General features: G+C 37.3%; 4 protein-coding genes across 6 annotated transcripts; 2 read left to right on the top strand and 2 right to left on the bottom strand.

The window, feature by feature from the left end:
- Window positions 1-1,324: 1,324 nt before the first annotated feature.
- LOC122291581 lies at window positions 1,325-3,824 on the top strand. Its single transcript, XM_043099370.1, has one exon. It carries the CDS (start codon window positions 1,844-1,846, stop codon window positions 3,344-3,346), a length of 1,503 nt encoding a protein of 500 aa, XP_042955304.1. The 5' UTR covers window positions 1,325-1,843; the 3' UTR covers window positions 3,347-3,824.
- A 464-nt stretch (window positions 3,825-4,288) lies between these two features.
- LOC122291582 (nudix hydrolase 26, chloroplastic) lies at window positions 4,289-7,622 on the bottom strand. Its single transcript, XM_043099371.1, has 6 exons — window positions 7,308-7,622; window positions 7,156-7,206; window positions 6,055-6,147; window positions 5,563-5,657; window positions 4,749-4,863; window positions 4,289-4,638 (listed from the first exon to the last, which is right to left on the bottom strand). Exons 1-6 carry the CDS (start codon window positions 7,509-7,511, stop codon window positions 4,573-4,575), a joined length of 624 nt encoding a protein of 207 aa, XP_042955305.1. The 5' UTR covers window positions 7,512-7,622; the 3' UTR covers window positions 4,289-4,572.
- Window positions 7,623-7,830: 208 nt separating this feature from the next.
- Window positions 7,831-16,981, bottom strand: LOC122291580 (exocyst complex component EXO70A1-like). Of its 3 annotated transcripts, none has more exons than XR_006236686.1 (13): window positions 16,535-16,981; window positions 16,130-16,225; window positions 14,684-14,889; window positions 13,473-13,730; window positions 12,996-13,134; window positions 12,711-12,923; window positions 11,666-11,871; window positions 10,879-11,079; window positions 10,691-10,790; window positions 9,330-9,439; window positions 9,091-9,237; window positions 8,248-8,660; window positions 7,831-8,134 (listed from the first exon to the last, which is right to left on the bottom strand). XR_006236686.1 is itself a non-coding variant. In XM_043099369.1 (12 exons), exons 1-12 carry the CDS (start codon window positions 16,694-16,696, stop codon window positions 8,543-8,545), a joined length of 1,956 nt encoding a protein of 651 aa, XP_042955303.1. In that variant the 5' UTR covers window positions 16,697-16,981; the 3' UTR covers window positions 8,213-8,542. The 3 variants fall into 3 exon arrangements, 1 of the variants encoding a protein (XP_042955303.1); XR_006236687.1 differs by having other exon boundaries at window positions 8,484-8,660; XM_043099369.1 differs by lacking the exon at window positions 7,831-8,134 and having other exon boundaries at window positions 8,213-8,660.
- Window positions 16,982-17,839: 858 nt separating this feature from the next.
- Window positions 17,840-21,799, top strand: LOC122292892. The gene is made up of 7 exons (XM_043101437.1): window positions 17,840-18,001; window positions 18,140-18,239; window positions 18,467-18,550; window positions 18,772-18,811; window positions 19,537-19,605; window positions 19,710-19,819; window positions 21,325-21,799. The coding sequence occupies exons 1-7, from the start codon at window positions 17,902-17,904 to the stop codon at window positions 21,458-21,460; spliced, it is 639 nt and encodes a 212-aa protein (XP_042957371.1). The 5' UTR covers window positions 17,840-17,901; the 3' UTR covers window positions 21,461-21,799.
- Window positions 21,800-26,507: the final 4,708 nt, after the last annotated feature.

Raw genomic sequence — 26,507 nt, 5'->3', positions numbered from 1 at the left:
TACTAATTTATTTAATTTATATTTTTTTATCATTTCACAGATGTAATTGTGAACCCCAGTATAGTTGCTGATGACTGATGGAGTATGGATAAAGATAAGTTGATATCAAAATTAACTTATTCCGTCCTTGGTATTAATGGTAATTAAATTTTACTTTTACTGTGTTCAATTTTCTGAATCAATATTTGGTTATATTTATTGATTGAATACTTTTTTTATCTTAATTTAAGGTACTTCAAATGACCAACTACGATGCTGCAAATGATATTTCTTTTTTGGTTGAATCAAAATATTTGTTCTTATGGACTGTTTAATCAAACTTTGAACTCGGCTGTTATTTTTATTATTCATTGTTTATGATCTTCTGAATTATGTATAATTAGCTCCTAGCTAGCTATAAAGGAAATATATTGTCGTAAACGATTCTGTATACCAGTACGCGCACCCATCTAACGTGATTGGTTAGAAAGTCAGACTTTTAATGAAAATTATGTCAATCTAAATTTTGAATATGAAGATAATAATATTAATACACAGATCGGTATGCAAATTCATTTGTATGTAACAAAACTCATGAGCCGAAAATGCAAAGGGAGCTAGCTAGATCATGAGCCGCCTATACACACACACACACACACACACACACACACACATATAAGTATTATATCTCCCATAATGCAAGTCTCCTTAATTAGTAAATTAATCATAAATGGTAAAAGAAAAATGCCATGTACTAATTTCAAAAGTACAAATTCAAGTCTTTTATAAAAAGACTGACTTCATTATAAAAAAATTTAAATAAAACTGATCAAGAACTATATTTTTAATCTAAGAATTTTACTACATATAAATTATAAGCAGAGTCGTGTATTAATCTACATATAAATACTGATTTCTTTATATTTAAAATTTAAATTAATATTATTTTTAATAAAATTTACTTTTTGATTAATCACATTAAACTAATACATAAATTAGTATATAATTAAATTTAAAATAAGATAAAACCTATCAAAATAAAGAAGTCGGAATTCAGAATTCCGGCACCGATCGGAATTCCGAATTCCGACCGGAATCGAAATTCCGACTTCCATTTGGATTTCGGAAGTCGGAATTCCGATCGGAAGTTGGAATTTCGACTTCCGAACAGAGTCGAATTCAATCGGAGCTTGATTTCGATTCTCGGAATCCTTTTGTCAGAATCGAAATCCGGAATTCCGATTCCAACAAAGTCGGAATCGGAGCACACCCCTACTTGCCCATACCCATTTACTATTAAAATACACTCCTACAAGGCAGATGCATGCGAGGAAAAAAAAAACCTGAATGTTATTAATCCTTCGAGTTTTGTAGATCTCTTGAGCGGTCGATCAGGATAAAAAACAACTGCCTAGTGGCGATGCTCACACTAGGATTTACAAGTTGAGACACAGGAACAACCTTTTCTGAAGAGCCGCCTTTCAGAAAAGGTAAGACACAGGAACGCGAGGTAGAGGGCAACACCAGGAGGAAAGTCAGTAGTCAGTTCAAAGACAGATGTTATGATCCACGTTCTCTGTGGTTTATAGAAACAACATTACAGAATCCTCCTCCGAGTGAGAGACGAGAGAGGAAGTAGAATACTTTCGCCCGAAAGGTTGGATGCGGCCACTGAACTAAGTCGTGCAGCAGCCGTGCAGACATTCTCTTGCGCTTCGAGATGCAGTCGGTGACAATGGGCATTCAGGTTGTCCCTCTTATGCTTCAGTTTCGATCTCACTGATTTCAATTTCCAAGCTTGCGAGTGATTTTTATTTTTCGGATGCTGCTTACATTTTGAAGTTACTTCTCTCAATCCATTGCCATGGAATCTCATGGAAGCCAACAGCCTATTAATCAATCACAACCTAATCACACCTATCCTCTGACTGTAGCAAAGAAAACACTTGTATTCTACCTATCATCCGTTGTGGTTCTTTTACTAGCAATCATACTTGGTTTCTCCAAAACAAGCTTTTACAAAACACAACAGCTGAAATACTCTTTCTCATCACACCCCACTTATCTTCAAACCCTTGTAGGCTTCCTTCAACCAACCCCCGAACCCCAAATAACCAATGCAATTAATCCCATTTCCCTTTCATCTAGCTGTGTGCTATGGATGGCTCCTTTTCTTTCAGGTGGTGGGTACAGTTCTGAAAGTTGGTCATATATCTTGGCCCTCCATGAACACAAGAAAAACCCAATATTTAAAGTAGCTATTGAGCATCATGGTGATGAAGAATCCATTGAATTCTGGGAGGGGTTGCCAAAATATACCAAGAACTTGGCCCTGGAGCTCCATCAAACAGAATGTAGGATGAATGAGACCATTGTGATTTGTCACAGTGAGCCTGGGGCTTGGTACCCTCCATTGTTTGAAACCTTCCCATGCCCACCAGGTGCTTATCAAAATTTCAAGTCTGTGATTGGCCGGACCATGTTTGAGACTGATAGGGTGAATGCAGACCACGTGAAGCGCTGTAATCAAATGGACTATGTTTGGGTTCCCACTGAATTTCATGTGTCTACATTTATTGACAGCGGGGTTGAGCCTTCTAAGGTGGTGAAAATCATTCAGCCTATTGATGTGAAATTCTTTGATCCCCTCAAGTATAAGCCATTAGACCTTTCCTCCCTAGGGACATTGGTCTTAGGTTCAACAACCCAGAATTTGAAATTGAAAAAGGAGTTCATATTTTTGAGTATTTTCAAGTGGGAGTACAGGAAAGGTTGGGATGTATTGTTGAAATCATACTTGAAGGAATTCTCTAGGGTTGATGGGGTTGCTTTGTACTTACTAACGAATCCATACCATTCTGATAGAGATTTTGGGAACAAGATCGTAGAGTTTGTGGAGGACACCGATATAGAAAAACCAGTAGCAGGTTGGGCTCCAGTTTATGTGATAGATACCCACATTGCTCAAATTGATTTGCCGCGACTATACAAGGCAGCTGACGCATTTGTCCTTCCATCAAGAGGGGAAGGGTGGGGGAGGCCTCTTGTGGAAGCCATGGCAATGTCATTGCCCGTAATTGCGACTAATTGGTCTGGGCCAACAGAGTATTTGTCAGAGGAGAATAGCTATCCATTATCAGTGGATAGAATGAGTCAGGTTATGGAAGGACCATTCAAAGGGCATCTGTGGGCGGAACCTTCTGTTGATAGGCTTCAAGTTCTTATGAGACATGTGATGAATAATGTTGAGGATGCTAAGGACAAAGGCAGGCAGGCAAGGATGGACATGATAAGAAGGTTCTCTCCTGAAATAGTGGCAGAGATTGTTACTGATCATATAGAAAATATAATTAAGAAGATGAGTTAAAAACCCTGAGGGGTAGCTCAATTGGTCAGGTTTTAGGTTTGCTCCCCAATGGTCACTAGTTCGAGTCCCCTCAGGGCCACTGGAGGTTTACCCGGCCGTTAACTTCAGGATCCCGTGGGATTAGTCGAGGTGCGCGTAAATTGGCCCGGACACCCAAGGATATCAAAAAAAAAAAGAAGATGAGTTAAAAGAGGTGCATTTCTTTAGGTTGGAGATGCCATGGTATTTATCACTTTCTTGCTTGACCCTGGTTTGTTTGTCAATTGAGCTAGAATTTTGAAATCAAGATGACTTGGTTAGGCTGCTCGACAATATAGCAAGCCAAAGTTTTTTCAATACGCAGCTTAGCTTAGCAATATGAAGAGTATGTACTCCAGTTGTGATTGAAGGGATCTCATCTTCTTTGAAGCTTGAGGTTCTTGATACAAATAATCTGGCTATATTATATCTCAAAATAAACATCCATCTTCTTGTTCTCTGTCCGTGCGTCTGAGGAATATGGACTAGGCAGCAGTTTATCATTTTTAGTGTTAATGCACTATTTCGTATGGAACTATGAAAACAGATTTGCAAGATATGCACAGGACCTCCATTCCATCGCAAATTGAAGGAAAATCACTGGGCCACAGGCATAATAAAATTGCATGTGGGAAAAGACGATCGATTTGACCTGGAGTTGGTCAGTGATTTTCAAAAGAACTGATCTGGCAGATCTTGCGTATTATTTACTTGAACAATCAATTCATACGAGATTCCAAAATTAAACTACTACCTTGGCATTGACTGCAACGACACAGATAAAATCATATTAATAGGCTTATGATTATATTTATTCAAACTGATAAAATGAAACTTATTCCAAAACTATGGGGTAGTAAATTATATAGTCGTTTGATTGTTATTCCAGCACAAAATCGTGTCCATGCCTGTCAAGACCGAAGAGACATTCTCACGAATAGTATTATATTGCCAAATATAGGTCCAGCGAGTGTTAGTTCATATTTCTCGATAATCATAAGACCATTACATGTCATTACAAGAAAAATAGCATTCCCATCAAAGAAAGATGAACTTTAATTCTTACAACCATTTAGACATGCAAGCTGATAACCTGAGAATCAACTTGGGCATCTGTTATTGAACTAATTTACTTTTTAAGTAGCTCATCGGGTTAACTAAAGAACTCTGTTTGGAAGCAACAAAATGCTCATTATTCCAGAGGACGATTACTGAAGATATGGAGCAAAAGCAGTCATAACTTCCTTGTAAACAGGCTTCTTAAAATCCACTGCCTGCACAGAATGGGAAAAAAAGATCATGTAAATAAACCAACCGGAACAAAATGGCAATTCCAGCTGTTTTTGAACCAGTAAAGAATAGTACGATTTTAAGGTCTACCCACAAGTTCAACTATTTGTTCTGGAGACATCCATGACCACTCGCCAAATTCAGCTTTCTCTGTCCCATCACCCAGAAGATTGATTTCTTCATCCTTCCCATTGAATTTAAGAAGAAACCTGAAAGTGTAGCAAGTTTATTAAGAAATAATAAGGGAAAAGAAGAGAATAGGTATGCCTCCCTTTGCATAGATGTAGGGTGGGAAGGGGAGAAAAAGGCGGTGCATTATGTTAGATTTGTAACAAATTATTAGCAATAAATAGAAAACTGCACACAAGTTGAAATCCTCTCCCTTCAAACTCCTCCAATTTCAGGAAAACAAGGAGAAGGAAGAGAAAAAAGAAAGGAGGAGAGACCCGGGGGGGGGGAGTTCAAAGATTACAATATCCCTCCTTCAAATCCCCTAAGATCATCCTTACCTCTCAAAAAATACATCCAAATAGGGAGAAAGGGTAAGTCCCCTTCTTCTCATCTCATCCCATCCAAATGTATCCACAAGAAAAAAAGTTCAAATGCTACAACCTGGAGTACTGATCCATGCACATGGGCACGCTGGTATTCGTAAATAAATGACTCTAAATTACTTGTCTATCCAAGTTTAACCCTACATGCCCCAACCCAAAACCATCTGAAATTTTGTGCCCTGGGTCAGCTTATTTTAGTTCAACTGTATCCAATGTTTACCAGATGGACTGGTCATGCACTGATCCTCAGTTTAGATTCCTTACCTCAACTGAATCTGACCTAATCTAGACTAAGTAGCCCCACGCCCACACAGTACATACTGCATCTACTGTATGTCCAATTCAGGTGCTCACCACTTCTGTGCTTGGCCCTTCCAGTCTGATCCCCACTGTTGTTTAAGCTTTTCTCTGACTTCAGGTGGGAAGTCATATGTCAACCAATAAGGTACCTGCATGAGAAATCCGACTCAGGTGTGAACATATTGCTAAGGAGAGAGCACATGACATCAAATTAGAGATTCCATGACTTGAATAACTGATGCATCAAATGGAGAGCACATGACATGGCATTGGCATGCCGTGTCAAAACCAAAAAATAAATAAAACTTCTCCTTTTCAAGGTAAATGACTAAAACCAAATAAACCTCTCTCTCGTTTGAATTGGTCTACATGCAACCCAAACACTCAAATTCCATGTAGACATTGAATAAAACCATTCATGAACAAGATTGAATGGGTATTGATTGGCAGATTGGAGGATAATGAGCTTCGAAAAAGTGAAGTGAGGAAAGGAGAGGGCCCACAACAGATTGTAATTTGACAGAAGAAAAGGTCCAAAATTCATACCTCTGCAGTAATTTCTGCTGAATTAACTCCTGTTTCCTCTCTTAATTCCCTGATGACTGCAGTTCTAGGATCTTCGCCCTCATCGATACCACCCTATTGAAGTGAAATGCCAATTAAAATAAAATAACACAATAGGAATGATCTCCACATAATTTCATTACACTAAATTTAGCAAACCAGATTATACCTTCAAATCAAGCATTTACCAAAGATGAACAAAGATCTCAATTAGCATACAAATAAGTCATTGCAGATGCTTATTAACATTTTTAAACAGACTGCCATGATGATTTTATGTTAGACTTGATGAAGATGTCTTCTTAAATTGCATTTTGGTACTGGATGAGACCTCAATCAAGTGCTTACAATGGTCGATGATGTCTTCAAATAAGACCACAGGATCAAGCAACATGCCAAGACTGGGGATCCCTGAATATTCTTGGACATGTACATTGAATGTTTAGGCAAACTCATTCTAAATTTCATATCCATTTTACGACTTTGCATTTTCTGTCATCAGAACACCCTTCATTTTCAATTCCCAGATTTTTTACTTTGGTAAGTCAGATATAGTACAATAGTCGTACCGGTATGTGAAAGACAGAAATTACCATGGACGCACATAAAGGTACAATATGACTGCCCTCAATTGTCATTCACAAGCTCCATTTTTACTCCATATACAGTAATATAGGAATCCGCACTATATATTTAATTCGCATTCAAATTGAAAATGCTGAGACACATGGCCTGCTATTTTAACTGTAAGCCCAGTAGGATACCCACCCTCAAAAGATCACGCTTGCATTATCGTCCTTAGAATCTCTCCTTGCAGATCATTATTGTCTCACTCAAATCGTCAATACCTCCCATTCAGGGTGTTTGTGATTTGAAGCCACAATGAAGGTTTCAAATAGAGGCTTTCGTTTCAATGATAACATTTAGAACAAGCAATTACTTAAAAAGAATATACGTGCATCAAATACAAAGGGGTACTGGTCAATTTCTTATATTATGTTACTTTCCTAGCTTTTCGCAGCAGCCAAACACAGCGCTTGATCAAAAGTAATCAATTTTGTTTACCCCTGTTCAAAAGTTTACCTGCGGCATTTGCCAAGCACTGGGTATATCAAGCCTGGAAGCAGAAAATATCTGCCAAAAAAAAGAAAAAGAATTTTACATACATACTAACATATAAATACACATACAAAAGCGCACACACAAATATCCATATATACATCATACATGTATACCTTTTTATCAGGATTGATGAGACAGACGCCAACGTTTCTCCTGTAACCTTCGGGAGGAGATTCCATTGATGACGATAAAGATGAGAATTTAACGGATATAGGAGACGAACTTGGGAAGAATAGAGCAGGAAACTTGGAAGAGAGCTTCAGCAGAGGAGGAGGAGGTGGAGAATGAAAGATGGCGGCGAGTCGGCACAAACCCATTTCACTTCACTTGCATCCTCTCGAAGCCCCTAATAGTGCTGATTTTACGACAAAACTATTCGCCGTTATAGACTACTTTACGTGATTAACGACCATTAGGTAGTTGGGTTGGAAATGTCAAGAAAACCGACGTTACAATTCCTAAAAATGAAAATGGCAAAATTGTTGATGGTTTTGCAATAACATTATCTATACATCTCATGAGGGACGTCCCATGAATCGATCTATTAATGTTTTGTGTTTGTTAAGTATTTCATCAAACAATAACACAAAAATAAAAATGACAGACATTCAACCCATTTTTATAATATTTTGCATAAGCATGTTTTAAATAAGGAGTATTTTTATAAAATAACTCATAAAAATAACATCAATTTACATAAATACCTCAATTTTAAACATGATTGTAAAATACCTTATAAAAAAAAGTGTCCCTATATCATTAACAAAATACGAAGATGAAAAAAAAAAAACCCTAACATTACAATTGGAAGTAATCATTTAGTGTCTATATATAATTAGGGTTGTAATCTTCAAATAACCATTGCTAGTTTTCCTTCGGCAAAAGAATCCACATTCATCTGTCCACCTCCGGGAGTAGTCGGGACGCTGTTTCGGAACACCTGGTACCAATAAATAAATAAATAATCCACATTCATTTGTTGCCTAAGAAATGAAATTCCACAACAATGGTCGTAACATTTGAAAATCAAAAGTTGGAAGGAAATATGTATACTTTGAAACCGAAGTATCTGTTTACATGTACAAGCCTCGAACAATGCCACACCAAACTGCACAAGAAGCTCTTAGGAGAGAATGGAGACAGATACCCCATTATTCAGAATTTTACAAAGCAAATGCAAACATTCTAATCTGATTTCTTTATTTTTTTTTTCACCAGCACTCAGAGGCACATACATGTGACCACCATAACTGAACCGCGACTCTCCAGTAAAGGAGTGACATACGTACCACCATACCAAAGGTCAATGGTCGGCCTTATCAGAAACACGCTGAGAAATGGTTCAAATCTACCGCCTGGGTTCGTTCAAGTTCCTTCCCTCAAAAAATTCACCCAACATTCGTTCAAGATCCTCTGCCGAGTACTTGATGTACTTTTGAGGGTTCTTTCCATTCTCAATAAGTGGCCTGCGTAACACGTGAAAAACCACATGTAAACAAACAAGTACAACCCAATATTAACCTTTACATTAGACATTTAATGGAAACAAAATGCATCATATTCATTTTACGTAGTTTTGGCAACAGTGCCGAGTCGTTTTTAGCTCTTAAAAAGAGCTTTTCTAGCATGTTTATTTATTTATTATTTTTTTATAAAGGCTTTTCTAGCATGTTAAATATGATTCTTTTAATCATTTACAGAATCACAATATTCAGGTGTATCGTTATCAATTACCGATGAACAAACCGATGAACAAAGTCTTCAGTATATATCTTGTTGATTTTGCAATATAACACATCATGAAATATGTCTTCTTTAGTACATGCGCACACAACCACATACGCTTGCATGCATAGACACGTGTTTGTAAGTTGCTTTAAAAATGAGAAAACACACCCAAAACGTTTTACAAAAGATCTGTAGGCCGGCAACAAGACTTCTGCAACGGCAAGCCTGAGAGACTCTCGCAATTCAGTGTCAGGAACTGCCCACTGAGATTGCTTTTGATGAAGTTCCTCAAATTGCATATTGAATGTCTTGAACCTGATAACAGAACACACTTCTCCCATTAGGTCAAAACATTGAGGACAAAAATACTACAACGGAATGTCCATAAGATGTAACTTCTCATTAACCTCTCTTTGACCAGCGCTCTTGAAACTCCACTACTATTTCCTCCATCAACACCTACTGAACTCCCACCCCCAGACGAGGCTAGGCCTTGGATGGAGAGGCACTGAAGAATCTGCAAAGGAAAAGCACTCGTATTTAGCAAGGAAAAACCCAGTTCCTTTCCAGATAAATATCTTAAATGACACAAGCACTTGAGAGGCATTAGATAAAGTTAAGAAAAGTTACATTCACAAGGGTGTTCTGATTTTCGGCAAGTATATTTTGTGCATATAATTATAGAAAATCAAAGTGCACACCCAGCACTCTTTTTCTATAGCATCAAAAGCATATCTGCACCTCAAGATATGCAATACTTATTTCCCATCACTTTTAACCATCATTCTTTACAGGATTTCCAGTTTACCAGCATGTGGCTGTGGTATGCTAAATGCCAGGTTTGCATATTTTTAAAGAATTTCCACTTCTGATTGTCTGATAGCCATACACTTACTCATGTCAAGTAATGTTGACATGGGTACGTCAGGTGAAAGGTCCATCCAGGTAAGAAGCAACACGGATAGTCCTCTCACAGTAATGTTGCTTCAAAACAGTAAACACATACTTTTTACAAGTAATATGTGTATACACACGATTTATTTTGTTGAAGAAATAAAATAAAATAAGTCAGTGGATTCAAACACTTACACACCCAAGTATAACAGAATTATATTGCTGCATCAGAAAATAGCATCATTTGATTTGTAAAACTTTGGTCAAGAAGGCACATTGGCATGAAGTTATTATGACACATACATTAATCCCAATATCACCTTTTCTTTTTTTAGAATTTTAGTCGTCAATCCTTGTATGTGCACCGTAGTATTCACATTGCAAGCCCTAGTTATATGATAATAGAATTAGTAATTATCTATTGACGGAAAACTTTGGTAAAGAAGGCATTTCCTTTGAGTCTGTAAGATATGTGAGCTACCTACAAACATTCAAGCTTTCCATGTCCAGAGACCAAGGCAACAACGAAAGCCATGGTCCTATTCTCATAAATATATATATATATATGCAAGATGGTATCAATAAGAATCAATACATTATTAAATGGAATGACATTAGCTTGAGTGTATGTGTACAGATATGCTTGTCTATTCAATAAAAGAGGAAAAAGAGGCTCAACAGCTGAATCGTTACAGAACTATGTTTTAGTACATAAAATTTTTTGATAGGTTTTTAAACAATTTGATACGTTTTAGTAGATACAACGATAGAATGATGTTTCCCAAAACAAATCCAAGCAATATCAGCCAAAGCTCCAGATCAATAAATGATTCAGATCTTGTGGTTCGGTTCAATAGGGTCAGTAGAACACTACCTTTGCCCAACCATTCCTTTTGTATTGATTTGCATGCTGCTGCACTATCCTCCTGTGTCTTTGCACCCAATCATCCCCTAACAAATCCTTGGCCTCTGACCTGAAAACAAATATAAACAAGCATCGTATTCACAGGCAAAAAAAGGTTGTAAAACTCTAACTCGAAAAAATACATATACATGACATACCTGCGTACAGATCTGACCATATAGTGAATATTATTCATGAGAAATAAATGGGTCAAAGCAAGATCTTTATACTGCTTGGATTTTCCATCCAAATTGGTTTGAAGGGCCTGCATTATTCTCATTGTTACAGAGGCCAACTGTGAACCTGTTCCATCTTTGTTATCAAATTCTTGGAAAAGTTGCTTCAAGGTTGACTGGTAGCTGTAAAAGTTTGGTCAACATCTTCAAGTTAATAGAAAACTGCAGTATTAAATCAGCAAAAGTATACTGCAAGTAGACCGCGAGTAAAGACTACTGAAAAAATAAATGAATCTCAGAAAGTAACACACATTTATATATCTTGACATATCGAACATCATAAAATAATATGTGCCAATTTAATGAGAAATATTTGACAGTTCATTGATTAGTTCCAAAATTTCTAATTCAGTAACGTGCAACAGATAAATACAAGAGAAGAGAAACAGAGCTTCATGTTTTAAACATTTTTTCTATAAATCAGAAACAGAGCTTCATGTTTTAAACATGTCATCAAAACAAATGATTTAGTGATCCCATTGAAACTCAGAGCCCTAACAAGTTTGGTTAAAATAGCATGTAACAGAATTGTTAAGCTGAAACTATAAGAAAAACGAAAAATACATATAATCAAATAATAAAAGAAAAGAAACAAGTAACCATTGAAGATTTTAAATCTCTGGCTTTAATAGCTCAATCATCAGCAACTAGTATATACTATCATGTATGAAACTACATTTTATCCTGATCCAAGGTTAGCTGAACTTACTCGAACAAAAACTTCACGTAGTTAATGACATAACTTGTCAAAGGATGGACAGTTCCATCCAATACAGCAGTTTTAGTTGCATCTTTTTCAACAGCTTCTTCAAAATCCCCAAAAGTCTCTTGAGCTGTCTGTGCAAGCCGTTTTGTCAAACCAAAGGCTGCTTCTCTTATTTCAGTGCAAGCTTTTCCCTTGAATTTCAACTCAATCTGCAAATAAATTCAGTTCTTAAATTGATATTGTAGCATCATCAAAATGTTACTCAGTTGAAAGGATAATTGCTAATTAGAACAAGAACCTACGAAAACCTCGAAATCTTTAAAAGAAGTGAGACATTACAGATGTCAGAAAAAAATGAGAATCAAAATTATTGAAATGTCTCCATTAAATATCATCACATACATAAAAAAATAAAAATAAAAAGTAAAAAATAAAAACCAAACCTTCTCTAAATTGGAGGAAAACAAAAGAGAAACTTGTGAATGGGATTTCAAAATCAAAGAACATTAAAATTGAGATCTCTAAAGGATTTATATAAAGCATCAAAGAATAAATCAAGCTGAGAATGTAGCTACCCACAGAATTTCTATTCTTCTCCTGCCCCTCAAAATCCATTCAATTTCTTTCTTCAATTTAGAAACGTGCGATAGTTTTATACAATCACTAGTATTAACAAAAAGCAGCAGCTCAAAAAAAACTTAAAGGCACACTTCATTACAAGCAAATCCATTTGTATATGTTTGACATATGGAACATCAACAAGTTGGAAGGAAAGGGGTGCGGGTGATTTAAAAAATCTTTATACTTAAACCTGACACTGCCTAAATAATCTAATTAATTTATACTAGAAACTATCCAGATGAATTCCCAAACAAAAGTAGCAGACAGTTTTAATTGGGCCATGTATACTTGGTAACCTCGTTATCCATGGTGACTACTTTTTCAAGGGAGACAAAGGACCCAGAAAGATCCCTCAAAGTTTCAGCCCACAAATCAAATTAAAATGAATACTTAGTGCATGCCTTTGTAGATATGAAATTAACTATACCTCAGAATGAAGCTCCCGCATTATCTCATACATGTCCAAAAGTACAAATAACTTCTCAGGGGATCTCTTGCTTTTGGCAATCGCATCCCCAAAGCTAAGTAGCACCGAAACACTACTTGAAGTAACCTCAGAAAAACACTGATCAGTGAGAGAATCAAAGCCTTCAAATATTTGATCACAAACTATACGCTCTCCAGCAAAAAGCAGTTTGACCTGTTCAACCATTACCATATATTCAGAACAAGAGATGTGCAGAATTTGCTCAGATTCCAGACAGGTACTTACAGCAATACGCATGAAGTGAATCCAATTCCCAATTTTGGCCTCTAAGACCTCCCATTGCATCTTCTGAACATCTTCTTTGCTAAGCTTTTCAACTCCCAATTTTTGAAGGCTTTCTTCCAAAACAGAAGAGCGGGTATCCCTAAACCAAATAAAATAGTGGTATATTGTTAAACATCTGAATATGTAAACTTCAAAAAAGTTATACACAAGCACACAGATGTGTATATATATGTTGTTTATATACATGTACATATAAATATGTCTACATAGCAGTTATGTATGTGGAACTTTTTCCATGAAAGAATATTCTACATCAAAACAAAACTGCAACAAAATTTGCTTGAGCACACTAAACTGTAATGAGATTTGCACAAACAAGATTCAAAATAGTAAATCTCTTCTCACGAAGACAGTTTGTCGAGATGACTACACAAAGACATGTAATGCATCTTACCTACCAGAGTTTGAGCTTCTTACCTGTAAATTAAGAGTAACTGCTGTTGGTGACCAGCTTGAACCATTTGCTGAGCCAAATCATGAAGCAATGGTAGGATCCGTGGTGGTATAAGGGTTGGAGGAGTGTAAACAGCATTTTCTAAGTTACTTTTCTGGTGCTCAGAGTGGTTATTGGAAGGATTCTTGCCATTAGAGTCGCCCTGATGCCCAGGAGATTCCGAAGATGGTCTCAATGAGTTTGGAAGGCCATCGAAAAGACGATCAGGCTCCACAGGTTTACTGAAATTTCCAAATCCCACCCCAAAAAAATCAGAATTGAACAACATACCTGGAACTTATAAAGATGATTCATGACATAACCATGTTTCTTATGCTGACGGCAGCAATAGGAAATGCATAATGCATGTAAAGAGAGCATATGATACTCCTAAAGGCAAATCATCTTGGTAACTAGCTAGTATGGAGATGGTGAATATGTTGACTATCTGTTTCTACATTGCGAGGTGGCTAGGACCATGTGGGCTATTTTTTTATAGGGTTTGGATTATCATGGTTCATGCCCCATAGATTGGTGGATTTTCTAGCATGCTGGAGAGGTCTCCGAGGAAATTCACAAGTTGCAGCAATCTGGAAAATAGTCCCCATATGTATGTGTTGATTTATTTGGCGTGAGCGAAATGATAGAGGCTTCAAAAACCACAAGAGAACAATGGAGGAGCTGAAAGTTTTTTTCGTTAAAACATTGTTTTCTTGGGTGGGGGCCATTGTTTGTAACGGACTAAATGTCCATGACTTTCTACTTTCAGTTGTAAACTCTAGTTAAGTACTTCTCATGTATACTCCTTGTGTACTTGGGCTTTGCCTATTATTATGAATAAAATTTATTGATTACTGATCAAAAAAATAAAACTAGCCAGTATGGACTCCAACTCAATTGTTGCTTAATAAACTTCAAATTAACTTGCTCAATTGCCCTAGAGATGATTTATGTTAGCTGCGAGATGAAGCTGGAGCAATTGACCGTATCACAGGGCTTAGCTTACTTTCAAACATAAGAATTATTAATTCAATGAGCATAAATGCCTCTGTCAGGGCGCAGAGCTGGCACTGTCAAATTATCTAAAAGTGACATATGGGTATTTGGTGATTATAGGAGCAAAAGAATTAACAATACCCACGAATAAGAACCAGCTACGCAATGCAAAAGCATCAATGAACATGAAAATACAAACCTGTAAGACAATAATAGCTTCTTGAACTCGTCTTCTAGCTTTGAAATAGCCTTTGCGAGTAGATTGTTTGCATTGTTGAGCGCCCCATCATTACTTTTAAAGCCTTTCTTGCTGCTAAAAAACTGAATGTTGCCTCTTAGTTGACCGATTGCTTCTAGATAACTCTCCAAGTCCTCATGTGGCCCTCTAAGTATTTTTGTCTCCGCCTATTTATTTCCATGAAAATATATCAACAGTCATAACAATAAAAGAGTAGAACATCATAAGGGAACATTCATGGACAGAAAGGTTTTTTTTTTTTTTTATAAGTAAATCTTTTTAATTAGTTAATGTTCATGGACAGAAAGTAAACTACACATATACCTCAAACACTACAAGTTCAGAGACTAAAATCATACTAATGTCTTTCCAACCAATGCCACTAAATAATAGAAAATTGAATTCTTGTACCCTTAATATAAATGCATTCATTTCTTAACCCCTAGGGGTTGGCCTAAGTGGTAAGAACATTGATCTTGGTGGTATGCTCTTTCTAGGTCCAAGGTTCAAACCTTGGGTGTAAACAATTTCTAGACGCAATCTCATCGGTCAAAAACTGATGATTTACCTAATCAGTGCAATGGGGATGCGTTATATGGGTTTGGAGTTAAACCAATAAACATGTTGCAGTTGCAGTGTCTCGAAAAATATATAAATACATTCTGAGGCTACATACGTCTGATGTACGGGCGGTTCTTTGGTCCAGTCGTCAGAATTACCAGCCCCAGATTATCAAAATCGAATTCCTAGAGAGAGAGAAACAATGCCAAGAAGCAAGCGTACATGGAAAATTGGCAATCAAGTCCATGAACAATGCCAAGTGTCAAGCATACATGGCAATAGAGTCTGCAAACCTCATCAACTCGGGTGGTGGAATTAAAGATATGTGACTGTACCCAACCCTAGTTGCCAACCTCATCCTCCCCCAATATTCGTTCACTCTCTCTACAAGAAACCCAGTATTTCTTAATGACAAGAGACCTGTTTTGGATGTGGGCATTTCTTAATCAATCCCTCTCCCGATCTCCTCAACTAAACAGGTAACTCATTAACTCTCGCTTTGTAAGCCAACAAACCATCTAACCTCATTGATGATGTCGGTTCAATGGACATTTGAACGACACCCTGAACAGCCCTCAAGCGGGACTTAAGAGAAAGCTCATCAGAGGGGCAAAAAATTTAATTGAAAGGAAAAAAAAATCAATGAATTTGGTCCTAGATATGTGAGCGCGGCCTAACTAAGATTGTAATTCAAGTTACCAATCCCTACCATCACATTTTTTTTTTATTGCCACCAAGTGTCCGGGAAATTCCTCCCATTGCATTTAGAGTGAAGAAAAAAGAACAAGAAACTATTCTGGGCGATCTAACAAATAACAGCAAGAGTAGAAAATATGTGAAACCAACCTGACGAGAAAGATCGAATTGGGCCAGTAAAACCTCAGCAACCTTCAAAGTCTTGTCGATATTCTCGTGAGCTTTCCTAATAGAATGTGTTCTAATCTGTAAATACAAAATTATTCGCACTATCAAGCAGTCAGAAAAGAAAATCACAAATTGGCTCTACGGTAAAAACCCCGATCGATGTTTGATACCCAATAAAAGGGGGCAAAAAAAACAAAATCACGGGTCTTGCTCGTTCTTTCTCTTGGGCTTCCAAAGTAAAATGGAAGTCAAATTGGTTCGGATCCAACCGCAAACAAGAGCAGTTTTTTTATACAGATATTTTGTGGGTATTTTCCTCGATTATATTTCCGGGGAACCCAAACGTAGAGTAAAGATGGGGGTGAGGGGAGGAAGAAGCGGTGGGACCTGAGTAGGACGCATGGCAGTCTCGAGGGCAGAGAGGCGGTGGTCAAAGGAGCCAAGTATGGAGACGACTTTGTCAGTGATGGTCTGGCTCTTTTGCAGCGACTCTCTCATCATAGCGGCTCTCTCGCTCAGTGAATCCATGCCCACCACTGCTACCCCCATCCCCTTCTTCTCCTCGTTTCCTTAACCCTGTTCTGTTCCTTTGTTTGAAAGATCAAGAAGAGAGATTCTTTGTAAAAAGTCAAAAGAAGGAGAGGGTGGACGTGGAGCAGAGCACTGTAGAAATTTGAGATTTCTCCGGCGGATGCTTGCTTTTGAGTTTTGTTTGGTGACCTGGTCCCCTGTCGTCTGCTCTAGTCTTACTTCTGAACGACGGAGTCACGGCCTTGAGGTTTTGGGCCAACAGAAATCAGCCATATAATTGGACTTTATAGGGTCCAACACCTCCTGCCTAAGCCCCTCTCAGGAGTTTCTTAACCTTAAAAGCTGTACTCGATCGGCCTATCAAACAACACTACTGGAAGGGTCCAAACACTTCACTATTCACGTTTTTATAATTTGAAAGTCTCGTTTTTTTATTTTCATAAAATTAATATCTAAATTTTAAAAAATACATAATTAAAGAGTTTTATCAAATTTTTGTTAGAAAATTAACTGAATACAATAAGATATCTTGTCGGTCATATTTTTTTTGATATACGGAGGGTAGAATTCGATTTTTAGGTCAGTTTGGTTAATCAAAATTAAAAATTTCATTTCATCTGAACTCATCATTATAAATTTTTCAGATCCTCATATAAAATATAATAAATAATTTAATTTTTTTAAATCTCAATATAAAATTAATATTAAAAAATTATATTATAATAATATTTTATTTTTTATTATTTAAAATATTTCATCCCATCTGTATAACTAAACGAGACCTTAATTTTCTTAATAAAAAATTAAAATATTATTAATTAATCTAAAAGATCTTGACACATCGTATCTAGGGAGTCATAAATTGAAGCATACTCTCACATAAATTATATATATTTTCTAAACATTTGATAACATAATCCTTGAGGCTTTTTCAAGGGACAAAAAAGTCTCTCTAAAAATAATAATAAAATAATAATTTTTATTATTTATTTTAGGAAGCAATAGTCTTTAAAAATTACTGGTGCTATAATTATCAACAAATTATTATTTATATAAATAAAATAAAGGCCAGAAATAGAAAAAAGAAAAGTCCAAGTGGCGAAGTGACAAACGCCGGACCAAGAACGACAAATGGTGAAAATGTCGCCACGTTGCGTGCCATGAAGCCATGAGACCTTCTTTACCGTTGGCCGTTGCTTCTTCTTCTGCTTCCTTCTCTCATTATGAGCGCCTCATTACTCTCTCGTTGCTTTCTCAATCAGATCACGACCTATCTGGCAGCCAAAGAAGTCCCAGAATTCGCCATGGCCAAAGTCTCACAAGGTATGTCGTAACTGTTATTCTCTTCTTAAATTATCCATTGGTATTGATTACGATCGAGATATTGTAAATATGAGACTAGCCGGTTTTATGCTTGTAAATATGGTTCTGACTGTTGGTATGCTCTATGGTGTCTTGAAGCCAAACGTGATCAGTTGCGGGAACTGTGTTGCAAAGAAGCGTGCGAATATAGTCCCAGAAAATTCAATTCCAATGATATCATTCCTCATATTCTGCACCTGTGAGGCTCTCTCTCTCCCCCCTTCCTTCCAAACTCTAATACCCTCGTTCTTGGCACGGCATATATTAGGTTTCCTTAAATCATTCTCAACCGGGACATCTATCTATTTGTTTTATTTCTCTCTATCTCTTTCTGTTTGTGTGTGTTCCTCCGTCTAATTAAAAAAAAAAAAATCCACACTTAATTTTGCACAGTTCTCATAAGAGTTAATGTCACTGATTGTTCAGATATGGATCTTGTGCAACAGCTCGCGATTTTGAAATTTATGCTCCAGATGCTTCTTTTGAGGATCCGCTCATGTGTGCTAAAGGGTGTGTGTTGGTTTTATTTAGTCTGTATTGAGAAGAAATATGAGCTCGATGATACATGCAAAACTTTACAATTGAATGGATAGTCTCTTGCAATGGATTCATCAAAATTCTTCGTAACCTTATCAAAATAGCCACAAGTTATTACTTGGTATCATTGATTAATTTGGTTTTTACTTATTATGAAACACTGTTTTACATGATTTATATGGTTGAATGTTCAGGGTGAAGCAGATAAAGTCTGCATTCTATTCACTTTCCAAGGTTTGTCTTATTTCTTTGTTGGTTATCATTTTGCTTCTTGTTAAACATCAATTTTTTTTGGAGGCCTATGCCTGAAAAACTTAATCTGCACGTTCTATTTGTGGAAGTTTTCTGATAATTGTAGAGATTTTCAGGGGGAAACTAATGAGGAATTATGAAATTGTAAAGTGTACTGTACCAATACACATTTTTTGTTGAAACATACTGTTGGTTTTGCTCTGGACTTCCATCCTTTGGTCAAAATTGGAAGTAGCCCTTTGCCCCGCTGTCATGTCTAACATATTAATGCAAAATGCAGGAATGCTAATGGCTGACATTATATACAATCATACTTGAAATGCATTGAAAGTTTACTGAAGCTGTTAGTTTGATAATATGACAATACGGCTTCATGAAACTGTTTGATATCCAAGCAAAGTAGAATTTCGGATGGTGCTCAGTGGATACCCCGATGCTTGCACGTATACAAGGCCACAACTATTGTAGTAATTTTTTTTTATGAAAATTGTGGAGTTTATCTGACGCATATGGAGAATATCACATAGACAATGGAAGTTGATTCCAAATCTCGTTTTAGTTAAAGTTTAAACTGGTTGCTTGGATGCTATAGGAGTGAGATGTTCCTTAAATATTTGCTTTGAACTGAGTCTTATTGAGTTCTAGGTAGTCCATTTATTCTTCAGTATTGTCTGACAGAATTGGCTACTCTTCCCCATGATCTCCAGGTCTTTAGTGAATCAAGAATTGTTGAATATAGCATTGAAGAAAAAGTAATTTCACCAGGAAAGCAAGAGGTTTAAAACTATAATTTGCTACTCTCATCAAGTTTAAGTTTTTTTCCTTATTTTAAATATTTAGTTTGGGTTATTTCTTTTTTAATCTCTGCATTCAAATACAGATATTAATTGACAACAAGCAGCACTACAAGTTCTTGGGGAAAGACATAGATCTGATATCACTCATCAAGTTGCATGTTGTGGATGGCAAAGTTGTTCGTCATGAAGATTGGTATGCACTAAAGTTCTTTCTTTTTACTGTGTTCCATCCAATCATTAGTATATCTTGGCTTCAGAGAAGAACACTATGATACATGGAGACATTTGCTGTATTTTGAAAGCACTCTCTTTTACAACCGGTACTTTTCCCTGTTATATTAGTTTTGAAGTTATAATCACTTTACAGCAAATAAAGGATATACCATATGTTTTGAATAATGTTAGTGGAACTCTCAGACTTTGGTACCGTTAAGGAACCCATCAATTAGGGTATTTTAGTGTTATCGTTATTAGAATTAGGAGGAGTGTACTTGCTATGCAATTAAATGCAAATCAAAACTCAGCATGTGGGGAATTGTATGGGAGCCACTTTTTTTTTTTTTTTTGGCCGTGGTATGGAAGACAGTGGTTATATAATTTCCTACCAACTATTCAATTTTCAGAGCAGTTTTCCCACCCATGAAGTTGTTGTTTGAGAATTAGTCCACTTACTATTTTTACGTTTGGTGTATGGAACTATTTTCTTCCATCTCAACGTCTCTTAAACATTGTGTGTTAATATGCTTTTCTGGTTTCTTAAACCAAGTACTACATACTACCCCAACTGGGTTTTTCTAAGAAATTTTGAAAACCCATTGTTGTTGACATGTTTTTTAAATTAGGTAGTTTGGCTCTACGATTCGAAGTTGTACAAATTAACTTAGCTTAAACAAAAGCATAAATTCCTACATGAAATAAACCTGTCAGAACATATATAAAACAAGAAAACATGAGTTGTAGGTCTAGGTTATATGGTAGTATGTCAAGCATGATGCCAGACTGGGGAGATGACTGAAAAGATGCTTAGTGGGGCAAAGAGATACGAAGGCTCAGAGATGGACTAGAGTTAACGATAGGCCTATAAATACTAACCTTTTAGTACTTATCAACAAATAAATAATACTAACCTTTTAGTTGATCCTAATTATATGGGGAGCACATATAGATTTAGGAATGCGTAATCTGACCATAAACCATATATGTAATATATGAAATCCATATGAACAGACGAACCAAAAGAGAGTTGTATACTCAAACGGGAATTTGCAACAAGCATAACAGATACAAATGGAAAGGAATTAATAAAGAGAGATGATATTCCAAACAGGTTGCCTACCAGAAAAATTAATGAATTTGGGGTTTGATCTGATAAGGACATAAGAATCAGAAATTGTATGGAATTCATTTAAATTTTTTTAGCACTTAACTTTCCACATATTGAATTGTTCAAAATATGATTCACTGAGAAGAGAGGCATTTTTACCTATATTTTTTTAGTCTAATTTCTAGAATACGAGCTAAGGTCAGCGGTGGGGTTGTGTACTTCTGAACTTACTTGTGCCTGGGTTGTAGAGTCTGGCAAGTAGTGTGTTTGGCATCCATTCTCATCACATCTCAAACTATCCAAATTTTTCAGATATGTTTTTGTGTTCATATTAGCCAGATAGTGATGTGAAATGATGAATAATATGTGTACAGGTGGAACAAGAAGCCTCTTTTGAGCAAGGAGACAGTAAAGCTGCCACTCTTTGGTCGATTTGTAGAAATGACTCGCAGGGGTTCAATGCTGGCAACTCATGCAATGATGAGGTTTGGGAAGGATCCAACCGTGTGAACTCTTGAAACCATCCATGGATTATGTTCTGCTCCTGCTTGTGCATAATTGTTCTGCCATTCATTGTGCATGCAGTATGGGCTTTGTCTAGGTAACTAATCAGGCTTTAGGCGAGTTTAGTTGAGTTTTTTCTGCTTGGTGACAGATTCCTCAGTAATTAAACAGCCAAGCCAACGATCACACGTTGCAACAGTTTTCATTCTATTGCAGTTTGCTGCATGTAGGAACTTGTTTCCAAATAACAGACAACTATCTTTGTCTTCACACAACAAACATGTTGAAAATACATATGACATATTTATATTTATCCACCATGAGAGGAGCTTTTTGCATTGTCCATTTTGACAGGATCGTTGGGCATGATCTGCGCCTGCATGTATTATTAGCAAGTATTCAATAATGTAGTCTAACTGACAGACTGATTGCGATGCATTGATTCAGAATAATAGGTGGCTACTCTTCCTAAAATGTCTTTCCCCTTTAAAAACAGTCACATCTTGAATTAAACCCACCTCTATTCTTGAATTGAGCAGTTTTAAATTCATTGAAAAGCCAGCGAACAATCCTTTGGGGCCACACCCCTTGGTGAAAAGTCAGCTATTTAACTAGTTCTTTGCAAGGAAACTTCTAAGGATGCGGTGCACGGGACCGGAGTTTAATCTGCAAGGGTGAATCCAAAGGCCTTGCCTTGGAGAGGTTCCCCGACATTAAAAAAAAAATCATTGAAGCATATCTTATATATCATGAGACCAGCTGCATAACATACAACTTTGTCAAAGTGGGAACTATGAAAACTATGAAATCCTGTTTCATTGCATTTTGAAAGCAGTTTTTGTTAATCAATCTACAGAGGCTCGGCCAATAATAGTGACTTATAAGCTACTACCAAAATATAGCTAATAATGAAAGGTATGTAGGAAATAAAACTGAGAGAGAGAGAGAGAGAGAGAGAGAGAGAGAGAGAGAGAGAGAGAAATTTATCAAAACCAGAAAAATAATTAAAGCTGGTAACTAAGTGTAAGCCATTTTTCTAAACCAATGCGGAAATACAGGTATAGCAAGAAAATCTAAATAAACCAAAAATGAGAGAATGTATGAAAAAATATTAAAGGGAATCTATTGGGTTCCTAGCACAAAAACTGGTCCAGGGGACAGAATTGAATGCACTTGTGCATAAAAAACTAATAATGATTCTGTGTCATTATGAAGGATTGTTAGAATAATTGGTAAATGGTAGTGTTTTTATGGATCGAAGGTGGTGATATGCAAACGATTTCCTCTTCATTTTTTGGATCTTCATAAAAAAATATACAATTTGATGCTTATTGATAACTCATGGCAACAAAGGTGGCATTTACAACGCAGCAAGGATTCTGATCAGAATCCTGGGAATTTCGTTGAGATATTTGACATTCTTTTATTTGGAAGTAAATAGTTCAAGTAAATATACATTTTTATATTCTGATTCTGACAGAACTTAAACGTCAGGTCAACTTCCATGGCCACATCCACAGAGTTTGGTGGTCCATGGCTGCATGGCCAGTTCCATGATCATGGTTAATCTTATATGATTTTGGTGATTTATTTGATAGAAGAAAGATCCGGAAGTCTTTGGTTTAAACCAGTTGGAAATTTGGATGTTGATCTCAAACATTGAAAACCAATTAAGATCTTAAAATCCCAAAGCACCTAGGGTGTTAGACCATTTTCTCTTTACTTTATCAATCAATCTACTTGTGTTTATCAAATTACATGCGGAAGTGATGCTCATGAGTACGGGATCCCATACCAGTTTTCTTCAATTATTCACTGATTATTGCGAGTTGGAGATCCAAGAAGTTCCTTTACTTTCCTGTAAAACTCACTTGTAACAGAAGGGCTTTAAAAAAGTGGGTGCCTTTATAGAGAACGGTCATGCCTTGTTTCTTTTCCTAAAGGCTGCAAAAGCTCAAGCTGTGGAAACTTTGTCTCCATTAACGATCCTTTCGCAAGTGAAGGGGGAAAGTTACGTTGCCTTCAAAAGTATGTACATTTTGAATACTTTAAAGCATTAATGACCCCTAAAAAGAATACAATTAGTGGGATCATATGCTTTTCCAATTCCCTTTTTTCCTTTGCCCTTTTCCATTTGTAATGATCTCTAGATTATGTTCAAATGCTAGCATCTATACATAAATATATAAATATATATATTAACTAATAACAATACCTTCTGAAACAAATCTTCTCGACCAACGAGGCTTTGATTGTGTACTGCAATAATCCAGGTCCCTTATTTAACACTGCAGAGTAAAAAGCAAGAAACACAAAGACTGAGCACCCTAATCATACGTACCCTCCTTTTTAAACTCTTATGAATAGTGTTGGTAATGGTTTATCTGCAGAAATGAGTGTCAACTGGTGGCATAGTTCCGGGGAGGTCCATTGGGCAGTAGGGGAGATTTGGCACCAGATAAATCCTTTGGCAGTGATAGATTAGGGAGAGAAGAATGGAATGAAGTAATTTTGCTCTAATTTCATTCATGTGAAATACGTGTTACAGTGCATGTTTTTATACACAACCATGTCAGAATATTCTTTTCTAACAAACTTAAACACGTATACAATTGAAGAGTTACTCTAGATGGTTCTTTCCTTTAGCTGAGCTGGCTCCTTCTTCAATTTCACTAATACTCCCCTGCAAGCCAAGCAGGGCTGGAAGAACTGTGAAGCTTGATCTAAGAGTGCAGAACCGGGCTGTGGATAGCGGTTTGGTAAGCACATCAGCAATTTGGTCCTTACTAGAAAGAAAGGAGACTTGAAGAGTCTTATTGTGAATACGATCCCGGACAAAATGATAGTCAATATCAATGTGCTTGGTTCGTGAGTGCATAACTGGATTGACCGACAGGTAGGTGGCGCCCAAGTTATCACAGTAGAGTATGGGAGGTTTGGGTAAGAAGATTCCCAACTCAGAAAGTAAAGACTGGACCCAAATTAATTCACAAGTGGCATGCGCTAGGGCCTTATATTCAGCCTCAATACTGGATCGAGCAATGGTAGACTGCTTCTTGGAGCTCCAACAAATCAAATTAGAACCATAGAAAACACAATGGCCCCCTGTAGACTTTCTGTCATCTGGACACCCTGCCCAGTCAGCATCGAAAAATGCAGACAAAGTTGGTGTAACGGATGATGTAATAACCAAACCATAATCCAAAGTATGCTTTAGGTAGCGCAAGATACACTTTATAGATTGCCAATGGGAGACACATGGTGCATGCATGAATTGACAAACCCGATTGACTGAAAAGGCTATATCAGGCCTGGTAAAGAGCAAGTATTGTAGACTACCCACAACACTCCTATAAAGTGTTGGGTCTTCCATGGCAGATGAATCGAAAGCCGAGAGTTTCATAGACGGAGACATGAGACTACTGACTGGTTTACAATTGTCCATATGTGTCTTCTTAAATAAGTCCAAAATGTATTTACGTTGAGATAACAGTAGCCGAGTAGAAGTACGATGACATTCAACACCCAAAAAATAATGAAGGTCACCAAGCTCTTTCAGAGGAAATTCAACACTCAAAAGATGAATAAGATGAGAAATAGCATGCGGGTCCGAACCAATTAGGATCACATCATCAACGTAGACCAAAAAATAGATGACAACAGATTGATGCCGATAAACAAACAGAGATGTATCCGACTTAGAAATCACAAATCCAAGCTCAAGCAATTTTCGACTCAACCGTGCATACCACGCACGAGGGGCTTGTTTCAGTCCGTATAAAGCTCGATTGAGCTTACATACATAATGGGGAAATTGGGGATGAACGAACCCCGTAGGTTGGGACATGTAAACAATTTCATCTAATAAACCACGCAAGAAGGCATTTTGCACGTCCAATTGGTGAATGAACCACTGAGAAGAGAAAGCAACGGAGAGAACCAACCTGATAGTTGCCGGTTTCACCACTGGGCTGAAAGTCTCGGAATAATCCAGTCCCTCAAGTTGACTGTAGCCTTTGGCTACTAATCGTGCCTTACGCCGTTCGATTGAGCCATTGGAGTGAAACTTGGTTTTGAAGATCCAGCGACAGCCAACGAGATTGTGAGAGGGAGCCGGAGGTACAAGTGTCCAGGTATTATTGGAAAGTAGAGCTTCAAACTCGAGCTGCATGGCTTTACGCCATTCGGGGAACCTAGAAGCCTTGGTAATAGAGGACGGCTCATCTGGAGGAGTGAGAGAGGTAACGTGAGCTCTGGGTTTTGGCCAAGCCACAGTGCCGTCGGTTCTAACTTTTGGAAAATGGAGGTTGGATTTGGATCGAGTTTGGACAGAGTACTCAGATGTAGGAGCCGAGATAGACGCAGACGCTGGGAGAGTTAGGGGAGCTTGAAGAGAAGAGGGAAATGCTACAGTGTGTGAGGAAGATTCTGGAGGTGTGGTGATAGATCACGTAGGACTGGTGGGCCGGGTAGATGTGTGGTGATTTTGACCGTGGTCCTGGAGCGTAGGGTCAATTGGAGTATGACTTAATTCCATCGGGTTTGAAGGACAGGAAGATGTGGGAGATATGGGCCGTGAGGGAATATGAGGTGTGGGCTGTGAGGGAATATGAGATGTGGGCCGGGAGAGGGAGTTATAGGTGGGTCGGGATACAGGTGTAGTTGAGGTAGGAGGGGAAGAAGGTGAAATGGACCGGACGGGTAGGGAAATGGGTAGAGTAGCGTAGGAAGGTTGAACTGGGCTGATGTTGGTCTTTTGAAGTGGAAAACTGTGTTAATCAAATAACACATCTCGGGAGACATACATTCGTCCAGTTGGAAAATGAAAACAGAGATAGCCATGATGATTTGGGCTCTATCCAAGGAAAACACATGGAAGAGAACAATAATCTATTTTGTGTTTGTTAAAAGGCCGAAGATTAGGCCAACAAAGACATCCAAAAGTTCTCAAAAAATTATAATTTGGAAGTTTATTCCATAAAAGTTCAAAAGGGGATTTATTGTGTAATACAGGTGTGGGAAGCCGATTGATCAAGTACACGGCAGTATTGAA

This window comes from Carya illinoinensis, chromosome 13, assembly GCF_018687715.1.
Source record: "Carya illinoinensis cultivar Pawnee chromosome 13, C.illinoinensisPawnee_v1, whole genome shotgun sequence".
Lineage (NCBI taxonomy): Eukaryota > Viridiplantae > Streptophyta > Magnoliopsida > Fagales > Juglandaceae > Carya > Carya illinoinensis.
The sequence above is the reverse complement of the archived record's forward strand: the minus strand, read 5'-3'. Positions and strand labels throughout refer to the sequence as shown.